The following is a 13,672-nucleotide window of genomic DNA, read 5'->3' on the forward strand; positions in this document are numbered from 1 at the left end:
TTTCGATCTACAGTGGCCACATGCATTTATAAGCTAAAATGACATTTGAAACTGGTACCAGAACCGTGCAGGTCCCCTAAAAAGTGGACTTTACATGAGGTTTTAACCCACTTAACCCCACAATTTCACCATCATTGTAAAGACCTAGTTATTTTGTTGCTTTGACAGTCATTTCTGAAGATGATTATTTATTTAATGTGATTTGTCCCTGATTTTAAGGTCAACCCTGTTACATGAACTGAGCTCTCTTTTAAAATGGACCATAAAACTATTGCTTTTTTTTTTTAATTCAAAAGAAACATTGAACATAAACCCAGCAAAAAAAGAAATATCCTATCACTGTCAACTGCGTTTACTTTCAGCAAACTTAACATGTAAATATTTGTATGAACATGACAAGATTCAACAACTGAGACATAAATTGAATGTGAGACATGTAACTAATATCAATTGAATAATGTGTCCCTGAACAAAGGGGGGGTCAAAATCAAAAGTGACAGTCTGTATCTGGTGTGGCCACCAGCTGCATTAAGTACTGCAGTGCATATCCTCCTCATGCACTGCACCAGATTTGCCAGTTCTTGCCCCATTCTTCCACCAAGGCACCTGCAAGTTCCCAGATATTTCTGTGGGGGGGGGGGGGGGGGGGTCCCTAGCCCTCACCCTCCGATCCAACAGGTCCCAGACGTGCTCAATGCGATTGAGATTCGGGCTCTTCGCTGGCCATGGCAGAACACTGACATTCCTGTCTTGCAGGAAATCACACACAGAACAAGCAATATGGCTGATGGCATTGTCATGCTGGGGGGTCATGTCAGGATGAGCCTGCAGGAAGGGTACCACATGAGGGAGGAGGATGTCTTCCCTGTAACACACAATGTTGAGATTGCCTGCAATGACAAGCTCAGTCCGAGGATGCTGTGACACACCGCCCCAGACCATGACGGACCCTCCACCTCCAAATCGATCCCGCTCCAGAGTACAGGCCTTGGTGTAACGCTCATTCCTTCGACGATAAACGCAAATCCGACCATCACCCCTGGTGAGACAAAACCGCGACTCGTCAGTGAAGAGCACTTTTTGCCAGTCCTGTCTGGTCCAGCAACGATGGGTTTGTGCCCATAGGCGACATTGTTGCCTGTGATGTCTGGTGAGGACATGCCTTACAACAGACCTACAAGCCCTCAGTCCAGCCTCTCTCAGCCTATTGCAGACAGTCTGAGTACTGATGGAGGGAATGTGCATTCCTGGTGTAACTCGGGCAGTTGTTGCCGCCATCCTGTTCCTGTCCCACAGGTGTGAAGTTCGGATGTACCGATCCTGTGCAGGTGTTGTTACACATGGTCTGCCACTGCGAGGACGATCAGCTGTCCATCCTGTCTCCCTGTAGCGCTGTTTTAGGCGTCTCACAGTACGGACAATGCAATTTATTGCCCTGGCCACATCTGCAGTCCTCATGCCTCCTTGCAGCATGCCTAAGGCACTTTCACACAGATGAGCAGGGACCCTGGGCATTTTTCTTTTGTTGTTTTTCAGAGTCAGTAGAAAGGCCTCTTTTAGTGTCCTAAGTTTTAATAACTGTGACCTTAATTGATTGCCTACCGTCTGTAAGCTGTTAGTGTCTTAATGACCGTTCCTCAGGTGCATGTTCATTAATTGTTTATGGTTCATTGAATACACATGGGAAATAGTGTTTAAACCCTTTAGAATGAAGATCTGTGAAGTTATTTGGATTTTTACTAATTATCTTTGAAAGACAGGGTCCTGAAAAAGGAGTGTTTCTTTTTTTGCTGAGTTTACAATAGTCAAATCAGTGTAAAAGCAGGTGAGCAGTTTCTATTTGCCATTTTCTGGTAAAAACTGAGCATGTCAAGCATAACACGTCAACCCCGTTACCCCTAGATAGGCTAGGAATGTTTTAATAATTAGGAATGTTTTAATAATTAAAAATGTTTTGGAAGCTTCAATTGCCCCTCATTGCTGCACACAACAAGATTCAATTCCACATGTCACAATGGGATTTATGGCTGATTTAAAGATGCACTATGCAGAAATGTCTCTGCCAATTCCTGGTTGCTCAAATTCTAATTCAGTTAGCCTAATTTCAGTATTTGTGACAAAACAAGCAAGTATAGTGAAAATAATCATTGTACCATCTAAACTGCTATGAAATATATTTTCCATAATCAAAAATTTGTATTTTCAGCTGTTTGAAGCTGGTGTACAAAAACGAAAGTAAATAAACGCAAAAACAAAACTTAAGATTGGGAAGCATAGAACAGCACACATAGAACATATCTACTGTTTCTTAGACTTGCTTTCAATAAAGAATGACAGATCTATAACTCACATTTCTTTGCGAATCTGGTCAGGTCGCTAAAAAAGTTACATATTGCAGCTTTAAGATGAAAACCTCAACCCAGTTACTTAATGACACTTCATGGGCACTTACAATATGTTATTATTTGTGAAGTGGAACATGTGTTTTATGGCAGAATGTGAAATGAATAGTTGACCAAATTAGACTACACAAAATGTACTCTATTCGAGGAACGACCCTTGTGTTGTTTAGGAATCATACTGTAGCGAGGACAGCTGCAAAGTAAAGTGCACTCGCACACTGTAGTCACAGAGCTATTTATATTCTTTAGTATTGAATATTACTTGTGTGTTTGAGCAATTAAGTGGGAGATACTGTCCACATGCTAGAATTGGCAGGAAAATACAATGGCTTAGATGAATTTAGGGTGATACTTCTAATCCCTCTTTCCTTAAGAATACTATTCGACTGACAATTGTAAATGTATTTATGAAGGACTCTAGCTTTGAAAGTGTTTACATAAAGTATTTCTTATCAGCTATATTGCATAAAGTGGACTATCAAATGAGGTTGTCAGTTTCCGTCGCATAGGTCAGCCAGGCTGTTTGACTCTGTTTTCAGTAATACAAATACAAAATTCCTTTGATTTAAAACTTTACAGGCTTCATTGCAAGTAAATACAATACTTATTGGGAAACCCCACAAGCAGCTGTCCATTTGTGACTCAAGACAAATCACATTACAGTGCAGACTGATCCAACTAGTTTAAAAAAAATATTTAACAAATACTTATTTACAATGGCAGCCTACCCCGGACGACGCGGGACCAATTGTGCACCACCCTAAGGAACTCCCAATCACGGCTGGATGTGATACAGCCTGGATTTGAACCAGGGACTGTAGTGGAGTCTCTTGCACTGAGATGCAGTGCCTTAGACCACTGTGCCACTTGGGAGCAGTTCAAAGGCATCTGGTCACCAAGAGCCTGACTCAAAGTCCCAATCTACAATTACTGTGTAACTGTTAGCTGACGCATAAGAGAGAAACTTTGCAAGTAGCTAGACATTTGTAGCTTTAATACAGACATGGCACCCTGATACCCAATTTAACAATCTAATGACAAGGCTTGTCCCAATAAAAAGATTAAGACATACCCAATCATCGGACTCTGTGCTTAACCAAAAGCATGGCTACCATGAATCACTTAAAGCCAGCTCTCCCTCCCCCTGGGAAAGATATTTCCACAAAAGTGGTTTAGGATGTGACTCACTGGCTCTGCCAATGACAACAGCTCTCAGACAATTAGTGTATGAACATCAGGGTGCTTTGTCTGGAGAAAACCATACAGCTCTAATGTCCACACAAGAGAGCCATGGCTACAGTCTTGGTTGTGTGCAGAGAAAAGTGAGCATATTCTTGTGAAATATAGAAATAAATGAAACTACAAAATCTTCTGGCTGGAATACAGTTTATTTCCTTGTTAAAGTCCCCCATCTCTGGTTTATTTTTCTCTACATGACTACATTTCTTAAAAATCTAATTTTATAACTAGGCCTACATACCACGAGTGTGCTCAACGCCACACAAAGTACAACAGAACATTTTAGTAACAGTGCATGTGGATTAATCAAATGCCCACATTCTTGCAAAGCAAATCAGTTAATTGACTGCACTTTGGTTACTGCCCATTCCTGGTGGGCCGACGCAGTGCCATTGACTTGTATACCGTCTATAGTTCAACTGCTTCTCATCAGAAACAGAATGGTGCTGGTGAAGGGTGAGGTCTGGGCCAAACAAAGCAGTAGCACAAGGCAACCTCACACACAGGAAATGTTCAACTCAGCTACCTGATAAATGCAAATATTTATAAAATATTCCAAAACCATACACATATTGCAAACTGATATGAGTAAAGTATTCAGTCCACATATTCCATACAGTAGGTTTATCATTCACAGAGGCCTCATCCTTGTGTACCTCAAACAACAGGTAAAACTTAAGCGCAACAAATATCATTTGTCACATAACACAGAGCAACAAATAACCAAAAAAACTTGTTTAATCACCATTTAAGAATTTGGCTTGTGGCTTTTTGAAAAAAAGTCTAACAAAATACCAACTTACATAGCATGTAAATAAACAGGTTATTCACTACTTAACCCATCACCATTGTGGAGTATGAGCCACCATGTGAGGAGCTTTTCAATTTACAGCAGAGGAGACCTGAGCTTGGGCAAGCCAGTGAACCATCCCCCACTGACAAAGCCATGAACCTAGGTGTGTGTGTTCCTTATGCGTAGGTTCCCCCTGTCATGAGAAGCTCGTAGGCAGGGTCACGGCTCCTACGGCACAGCACCACACAGGCACTCAGCATCCCAAATACCTAGGAAAGGAAAACACCAGGGGTTGAAGTGTAGTGTCATCCATGTCTTCCATCCATCTGTTCCTAAGGATGTCACCTGTCAGCCTCTGACCTGGGCACTAGGCCAACTACTCTCCCAGGAAAGGCTGAGCAAGGACAAAGCTACTACATCAGCAGCAAACAGGGAAGCCTCTGGGTGAAAAGCCTCTAGGATTACTGCAAACCAGAAAATTCACATCCACACACTCATTAGCCCATAAAATAATATACAATCTAATGTTGATGAAATGCAGAGGTGACATTATAAAAGGATGCAACTACAGTACATTGATAAACTGCTATTTATATGTAGACTAGAACCATTTGCTGTCCTGGGGTTAAGCTGGGTATCTGTATTGCACTTTGGGACAACTGCTGATGTAAAAAGGGCTTCAGAAAATACATTTGAAAGATTTTTACTGAAATAATGAATGACAGCACTTTAAAAGCAGCTCTGTCATGCAGCTGCCCCCTCATTGTAGTCAAATGAACAGAATGAAAAGGGGTAAATCCAACAAATGACATGCCGTCTTAATCCACTCAATTTCCCACTGCCTCCAGAATCAGATTATGAACATTATAACAAATCAAAGTAACTAATATATTAAGTCAATGCAAATTGGCAGGGGACAATGTTTCCTTTAGGCTCCATTTAGCCTAGTTTGAGATGTCCTTGTGGCCATGCCATTTCCCCTTTTCCAGAAATTCCTAGATGCATTTTCCCTGTCCCCACAAAACAGTCCCCTCTAGGCCCTGTTCCTTGAGGCTCTGGTGGAGTGTGGCTGGGGGTTGACATAATAACAGCATACCCAGGCCCACTCAGCCTCCATAATGAATCACTTCATGAGTCATACCATAGGGAAGGGCAGGGGGGGGGGTCACATGATGGAACAACACATCCATTAGTTGAACGAAAGAGGGCTGATGGAATTGGTTCTGTACCTGAATTGCAGCGAACGTCAGTGCAGCCCAGATGACATACATCATTATCTCCTTTAGTTTCTTCACAACAAGGGCTTCACATCCCTGGAAACACACAAACAATACATTGTGTAAGATAATTAATGTTTATGTTATGCATTAGAGCAAAGCATAGGTATGTTTTGGACAATCTCTTACCTCTGGATAGAGATCTCCAGGACGGGTTAGAGAGCCTGTACAGTTGCTGACATTAGGTTTGCAGCAGCTCACTGGTACACTGTTGTTTTGAAACTCATTAAACCAGCGTGTGTTCATCCAGTCTGAGTAAGTGTGAATTCCACAACAATGGAGCTGCAGGCATGACAAATGGTGATGGTTATCACTAGATAATTTCAATACAGCTTTAAATAACTTAACTGTTACACAAAACATGAATTGCCCAAGTTACATTCTATCACCTGTCTTTGCACGTAGTCAATGGCACGGCTTGAGGCATCTGCATTGGTGCCATTGTACTCATTGTACACCTTCTGGATGGAGTGATTGACCTCATCTTCAACCTGTAAACAAACAGGTTACTGGGCTTAACGGGACAATCCTACATAACCTCATTAATGCATTTCTGATGAATACTAGGCTATAGTGAATCACCACTTAAGATAACACTTTCTCCATTCATGGGAACACTAAATATAAGATACACTTCCTACTAGAACATTTTTAATATTGTTAAACGAAAAAAAAGTTTCACATTGGAACATATCCAGATAATTGGTATCCTGAACAAAATCTGATTTTCACAAATGTAACCTTGATCAATATGTACTTGACTTACACACCTTCGATCTGTAAATATAACCAAGAACCACCACAGCCACTTCCGTCACAAACACCAGCAGGAGAATGATGACAAACTGTGGTGAAAAGAGAAAGAATTAAACATAAGAAACTCCTGAAAATAAAAGAGTCCCTGAGGCAGACAGGAACATTTTAAGATCTTTATTTGGTGCAGCAGGTAGCCTAGTGGTTAGAGCATTGGGCAAGTAACCAAAAGGTTGCTGGATTGAATCCTCGAGCTGACAAGGTAAAAATATGTCATTCTGTCCCTGAACAAGGCAGTTAACCCACTATAAGATGGGAAACAAGTCACACATTTAAATCAACACTGTAATGAAGGATTATCCAACATAAAAAATGAAATACAAATATTTTTAAAAACATGATACAAAAGCTCTCTGCTGGCCAGTCTTCTGGCCAACAGGATTACTGAGGGAGTTCTGAGACCAGTTTGAATGTTGTAGTAGTAGGGGATAAGGCAACATTCACTGCAGGGCTCTAAAGCGCAACCATTTTACTTGCATATGCACCCAAATATTTTTTGCAATGATTATTTCACTGCACCGAAGCCAGAGTGCCATGGGAAATACATTGAGCACATTCATGACCATCACACTTGTACCATTACTACAAAGAAAACGTTGTTACCTCATATTTTTCATTGTGATCCTACATTTCGTTGTGTGAGCCTACATTTTTCAACTTATGCGCACACTTGCTCCCTGTAAAAAACATCAGCGTAGAGCCCTGCACTGACCGTTATAAGGCCACAGCGGCTTTCTCGTATTGTGGCACAGCATCCAATAAGACCGATGATGAAAAGGAGGCCTCCAACTGCAATTATGGTCACAGCAGGGATAAGGGTGTACACATCCTCAAAGAAGTGGTCGTAGTCATCATAGGTGATGAACACGTAGGCTCCAACATAGCACAAAATCCCTGCTGCTGCCTGTATTATAGGGGGAGAGAGTATTAAATCACACACACAAAAAAAAACATAAAACAAAAAAGGTTCAAATCAGTGTGGCCTGATGGTCCCTCAAGGAGGTTGTTTGGTCTAAATAATCAGAGGCCAATCTTGAGCATGCTATGGGCTAAGGATGAGCCAAAAGACATGTTTGTCTGACACAAAAGCATACAACTTTACAACCATCCCATTGGCATTATAATAACTCAATCCTTCAAATTGGAATTATTTGATTTCTTACTGACTGGCAAAGACCATTGTGTTAATTGATCTCTCAAGCCTAATTTTAGTTGAAGGCATTCAGTTGTACAACTGACTAGGTGTCCCCCTTTCCCTTTATATCCTAACATATGGAAGTTTAGAAAAAGAGCTGCCAACAAACACTTTGTTGAGGACCCACTTACAGTATGGCTATTAGGCTACCGTTTCATTTTATGGGAAGGGGCATTTAAAAAGATACAAATACATTGGCTGGGACAAAGGGGGCACAGAAGCCCAGCATGAAACTCCCTGATTCTAGCCGCAGTAGCCAAAGCAACCAGACAAAGAAAGACAGAGAACAAAAGGAAATGTTCAGCTAGCTAACGTTAGTTACATGTAAAAGGGATAGCAACATGACTGCAAGAACATTGCACTATGTAGTAACCCAAAGGCCCAAACAGTATATTGAAGATAAAAATAGACAAACAGCCACATGGCCTAGGTTGCATTGAATGGTAGTAAGTAGCAGGTTGCTGCGTATAATGTTGTGGATGAAAATTTGCGCATTCTCGAACGACACAGATGTCGTTTTAACTTACCCAAAAAATGAGGTTCAGAAAGACCAGCACTGTCTTTGATGAGGTAATACCACACTGACCCATGTTTAAAATAGGGATTCTCTATTACAGTAAAAACGTATTTGTGAACTAACTGGCTATGTCCTCCTGCGTTTACAATTCATGCCTGACTGGAGTGGATTCTCTCTCCCACACACCGGAGTCCTAGCATCACATAAACCAGCTGTATGTCATGTGACCCGATGAGCTGGTCATCCTTGCGATGTGTGTAATAACACGGATTAAAAGGATCTAACCCTTTTTTTTTTGTCGCCTAAAATGACATACCCAAATCAAACTACCTGTAGCTCAGGACCTGAAGCAAGGATATGCATATTCTTGATACCATTTGAAAGAAAACACATTGAAGTTTGTGGAAATGTTAAATTAATGTAGGAGATATAACACATTAGATCTGGTAAAAGATAATACAAAGAAAAAAAACTGTTTTTTTTGTTGTTGTTCCATCATCTTTGAAATGCAAGCGAAAGGCCATAATGTATTATTCCAGGTTTGTACAATTTAGATTTTGTCCACTAGATGGCAGCAGTACATGTGCAAAGTTTTAGACTGATCCAATTAACCATTGTAGTTCTGTTCAAAATGTTGTATTAAGTCTGCCCAAATGGGCCAATTTGGTTTATTGTATACATTTTGAAGTTCATAACTATGCACTTTCCTCAAACAATAGCATGGAATTATTTTACTGAAATAGCTACTGTAAATTGGACAGTGCAGTTAGATTAACAATAATTTAAGCTTTCTGCCCATATCATATATGTCTATCAGATATGTCTATGGGAAATGTTCTTGTTACTTACAACCTCATGCTAATAACAATAGCCTATGTTAGCTCAACGGTCCCACGGGGGACACACCGATCCCGTAGCGGTTAACCAGTTACATGCAGCCTGGTCTAGGCCAATAGGAAAGCCTCGGAATTTGCAGTGAGTGATCAACAACATCAAAAGCTTTTCAAATCAAATCAAATCAAATTTTATTTGTCACATACACATGGTTAGCAGATGTTAATGCGAGTGTAGCGAAATGCTTGTGCTTCTAGTTCCGACAATGCAGTAATAACCAACAAGTAATCTAACTAACAATTCCAAAACTACTGTCTTATACACAGTGTAAGGGGATAAAGAATATGTACATAAGGATATATGAATGAGTGATGGTACAGAGCAGCATAGGCAGGATACAGTAGATGGTATCGAGTACAGTATATACATGAGGTGAGTATGTAAACAAAGTGGCATAGTTAAAGTGGCTAGTGATACATGTATTACATAAAGATGCAGTCGATGATATAGAGTACAGTATATACGTATGCATATGAGATGAATAATGTAGGGTAAGTAACATTATATAAGGTAGCATTGTTTAAAGTGGCTAGTGATATATTTACATCATTTCCCATCAATTCCCATTATTAAAGTGGCTGGAGTTGAGTCAGTGTCAGTGTGTTGGCAGCAGCCACTCAATGTTAGTGGTGGCTGTTTAACAGTCTGATGGCCTTGAGATAGAAGCTGTTTTTCAGTCTCTCGGTCCCAGCTTTGATGCACCTGTACTGACCTCGCCTTTTGGATGATAGCGGGGTGAACAGGCAGTGGCTCGGGTGGTTGATGTCCTTGATGATCTTTATGGCCTTCCTGTAACATCGGGTGGTGTAGGTGTCCTGGAGGGCAGGTAGTTTGCCCCCGGTGATGCGTTGTGCAGACCTCACTACCCTCTGGAGAGCCTTACGGTTGTGGGCGGAGCAGTTGCCGTACCAGGCGGTGATACAGCCCGCCAGGATGCTCTCGATTGTGCATCTGTAGAAGTTTGTGAGTGCTTTTGGTGACAAACCAAATTTCTTCAGCCTCCTGAGGTTGAAGAGGCGCTGCTGTGCCTTCTTCACGATGCTGTCTGTGTGAGTGGACCAATTCAGTTTGTCTGTGATGTGTGTGCCGAGGAACTTAAAACTTGCTACCCTCTCCACTACTGTTCCATCGATGTGGATAGGGGGGTGTTCCCTCTGCTGTTTCCTGAAGTCCACAATCATCTCCTTTGACCTTTTGACAGGTCAATAAAGAGGGCAGCACAATGTTGCCTTTTAACCATACAGTTAAGCACATAATTTATAACTAGGGATGCAGCAGAGAGTGCTATGACCTGGTCTAAAATTCGACTGATGTACATTTAGAATACATTTCAAAGATAAGAAACATATTAACTGAGATTTAATCAAGGATTCTAATATTTTACCTTGGAGAAAAAGTTTAGAAACAGGGCTATAATTATTTAGGTCACAAGGGTCACCACCTTTGTGAAGGGGGTGTACATAGGCCGCCTTCCAAACCTTGGGGATAGTTCCAGATATAATCGTCAGGGTAAAAAATATGGGTTAATGATTCAGCAATCAGGGGAGCAGAGAGCTGCAGCAAAAATGGATCAAGCACATCAGCCCTAGTGGATTAAAAAAAAAGTGTATCTTAAAATGAAACAAGGCATCTAGCACATTATAGGTAGTAAATTGCTGAAATGAAAACAACTAGAAGTTGACGGGTTAACACTCAAGTCAGCTAGAGAATGGCAGAAGGAAGAGAAGTCGACTGACTGACCAGAGTCAATTAAATCACTGTTTCTCTCAAATAAAAAGCCTGCTGAGGTAAAATAATGATTGTAAATCTTTGATTTACAATCTGTAGAAACTATGAGAATAGAAAGATTCAGAACTTTTTTGAAACATCACAGCACAGTTGAAAAATATATGTCAAATAGAAATCCAATATGGATAGTGTTAAGCGGTAGATGGAAGGGGTTGAGTGGAGCTGAAGGGTGGGAGTTAAAACAAACAAAAGATAACTATTTGTCAAGGCTTTGGGTAACTGGTGAAAAGGAGTCAGGCGCAGGAGAGTTGAGATGTGTGGACAAGGTAATTAAATCACAAAAAAACACCGGTATAGAAACAATACAACAGTGTGTGAAATATACCGGTACCACGAATAAACGGGCGTAGGTATAAAACCCGGCACAAAATACCAGCCGTCAGAATCAGCCATCAACATAGAACAAACACCGCCGAATGCCGCTCAAACAAGGAGAGGGACCGACTCCGGCGGCAGTCGTGACAGTACCCCCCCCCCCCCCCCCCCCCTTGACGCGCAGCTCCAACTGTGCGCTGACACCGGCCTCTGGGACGACCCGGAGGACGACCCGGAGGGCGATCCGGATGGAGACGGTGGAAATCCCGCAGCCTCAAAGGGTCCAATACGTCCTCCACCAGCACCCAGCATCGCTCCTCCGGACCATACCCCTCCCACTCCACGAGGTACTGAAGGCCACTCGCCCGACGCCTCGAGTCCAGTATGGATCAGACTGCATACGCCGGGGCCCCCTCGATGTCCAGAGGGGGCGGAGGAACCTCCCGCAGCTCAGACTCCTGGAGTGGACCAGCTACCACCGGCCTGAGGAGAGACACATGGAACGAGGAGTTAATACGGTAATCTGGGGGAAGCTGTAAACTGTAACAAACCTTGTTCACTTTCCTCTGGACTTTGAATGGCCTCACAAACCACGTACCCAGTATCCAGCAGGGCAGGCAGGGGGGCAGGTTACCGGTCAAGAGCCAGTTCCGGTGCGAACACCGGGGCCTCACTGCGGTGGCGGTCTGCACTGGCCTTCTGACGCCTCACGGCTCGCTGAAGGTGCACATGAGCGGTGTCCCATGTCTCCTCCGAGCGCCTAAACCAGTCGTCCACCGCATGAGCCTCGATCTGGCTCTGATGCCACGGCGCCAGAACCGGCTGGTACCCCAGTACGCACTGGAAAGGGGAGATGTTGGTGGAGGAGTGGGCCATCTTTGGCCAGGATATGAACGCCGCCCACTCCCCCGGCCCGTCCTGGCAGTAAGACCGCAGAAACCTACCCACATCCTGGTTTACTCTCTCCACCTGCCCGTTACTCTCGGGGTGAAAACTTGAGGTTAGGCTGACCGAGACCCCCAGACGTTCCATGAACGCCCTCCAGACCCTCAACGTGAACTGGGGACTCCAATCAGACACTATATCCTCAGGCACCCCGTAGTGCCGGAAGACATGAGTAAACAAGGCCTCCGCAGTCTGTAGGGCCGTAGGGAGACCAGGCAAAGGGAGGAGACGGCAGGACTTAGAAAACCGATCCACAACGACCAGGATCGTGGTGTTACCCTGTGAGGGAGGTAGATTCGTCAGGAAGTCCACCGACAGGAGCGACCACGGCCGTTGCGGAACGGGTAAGGGTTGTAACTTCCCTCTGGGCAGGTGCCTAGGGGCCTTGCACTGGGCGCACACTGAGCAGGAGGAAACATAAACCCTCACGTCCTCACGTCACCCCAGAAGAGGGGGGAGTGGGCTCTGTACGTAACGCCCGCTCGATGTCCGTGTCCAGCTCCCACACTACCGGTGCCACCAGGCAAGAGTCTGGGAGTATGGGAGTGGGATCCATTGACCACTCCTCTGTGTTATACATCCGGGACAGTGCGTCTGCCTTCTGGGAACCCGGTCTGTAGGACATGGTGAAAACAAAACGGGTAAAGAACATGGCCCACCTTGCCTGGCGAGGGTTCAGTCTCCTTGCTGCCCGGATGTACTCCAGATTGCGGTGGTCCGTCCAGATGAGAAAAGGGTGTTTAGCCCGCTCAAGCCAATGTCTTCACGCCTTCAAAGCCTTGCAAACAGCCAACAACTCCCGGTCCCCCACGTCATAGTTTCGCTCAGCCTGGCTGAGCTTCTTCGAAAAGAAGGCAGAGGGGCGGAGCTTTGGTGGTGTACCCGAGCACTGAGAGAGCACGGCTCCTATCCCAGCTTCGGACACGTCCACCTCCACTATGAATGCTAAAGAGGGATCCGGATGAGCCAGCATGAGAGCCGAGGTAAACAGAGCCCTCAGCTGACCAAAAGCCCTGTCTGCCTCAGCTGACCACCGCAAACGAACCGGTCCCCCCTTCAGCAGTGAGGTAATGGGAACCATTACCTGGATAAACCTCCGGTAGTAGTTGGAAAACCCTAGAAACCGCTGCACTTCCTTTACCGTGGTGGGAGTCGGCCAATTACGCACGGCCGTAATGTGGCCACTCTCCATCTCCACCCCTGAAGTGGAAATGTGGTACCCTAGGAAGGAGACTGTTGGAAAAACAGGCATTTCTCACCCTTGACGTACAGGTCATGCTCTAACAGTTGACCAAGCACCCTGCACACCAGGGACACATGCTCGGCGCGTGTAGCGGAGTATATCAGAATGTCTTCGATATACACCACTACACCCTGCCCGTGCAGGTCCTGGAAAATCTCATCTACAAAGGCCTGGAAGACCATTCATCAACCCATACGGCATGACGGGGTACTCATAGTGCCCTGAGGTAGTACTAAATGCATTCTTCCACT

The 13,672-nt window shown here is 43.9% G+C and overlaps 1 protein-coding gene across 1 annotated transcript; it reads right to left on the minus strand.

The window, feature by feature from the left end:
• Positions 1–3,771: 3,771 nt before the first annotated feature.
• LOC100653450 (tetraspanin-3) lies at positions 3,772–8,518 on the minus strand. The gene is made up of 7 exons (XM_021571234.3): positions 8,247–8,518; positions 7,237–7,428; positions 6,482–6,556; positions 6,101–6,202; positions 5,841–5,993; positions 5,664–5,747; positions 3,772–4,703 (listed from the first exon to the last, which is right to left on the minus strand). Exons 1-7 carry the CDS (start codon positions 8,307–8,309, stop codon positions 4,611–4,613), a joined length of 762 nt encoding a protein of 253 aa, XP_021426909.2. The 5' UTR covers positions 8,310–8,518; the 3' UTR covers positions 3,772–4,610.
• Positions 8,519–13,672: the final 5,154 nt, after the last annotated feature.

Source organism: Oncorhynchus mykiss, chromosome 2 (genome assembly GCF_057628025.1).
Source record: "Oncorhynchus mykiss isolate SJ-2025 chromosome 2, ASM5762802v1, whole genome shotgun sequence".
Lineage (NCBI taxonomy): Eukaryota > Metazoa > Chordata > Actinopteri > Salmoniformes > Salmonidae > Oncorhynchus > Oncorhynchus mykiss.

Coding starts and splice junctions, on each gene's coding strand:
- LOC100653450 (XM_021571234.3), bottom strand. CDS start 8,309: ATGGGTCAGTGTGGTATTACCTCATCAAAGACAGTGCTGGTCTTTCTG. Junction 6,203..6,481: donor GTTATATTTACAGATCGAAG/GTGTGTAAGTCA, acceptor GTTTGTTTACAG/GTTGAAGATGAGGTCAATCA. Junction 4,704..5,663: donor TGACGTTCGCTGCAATTCAG/GTACAGAACCAA, acceptor TTCCTTTCCTAG/GTATTTGGGATGCTGAGTGC.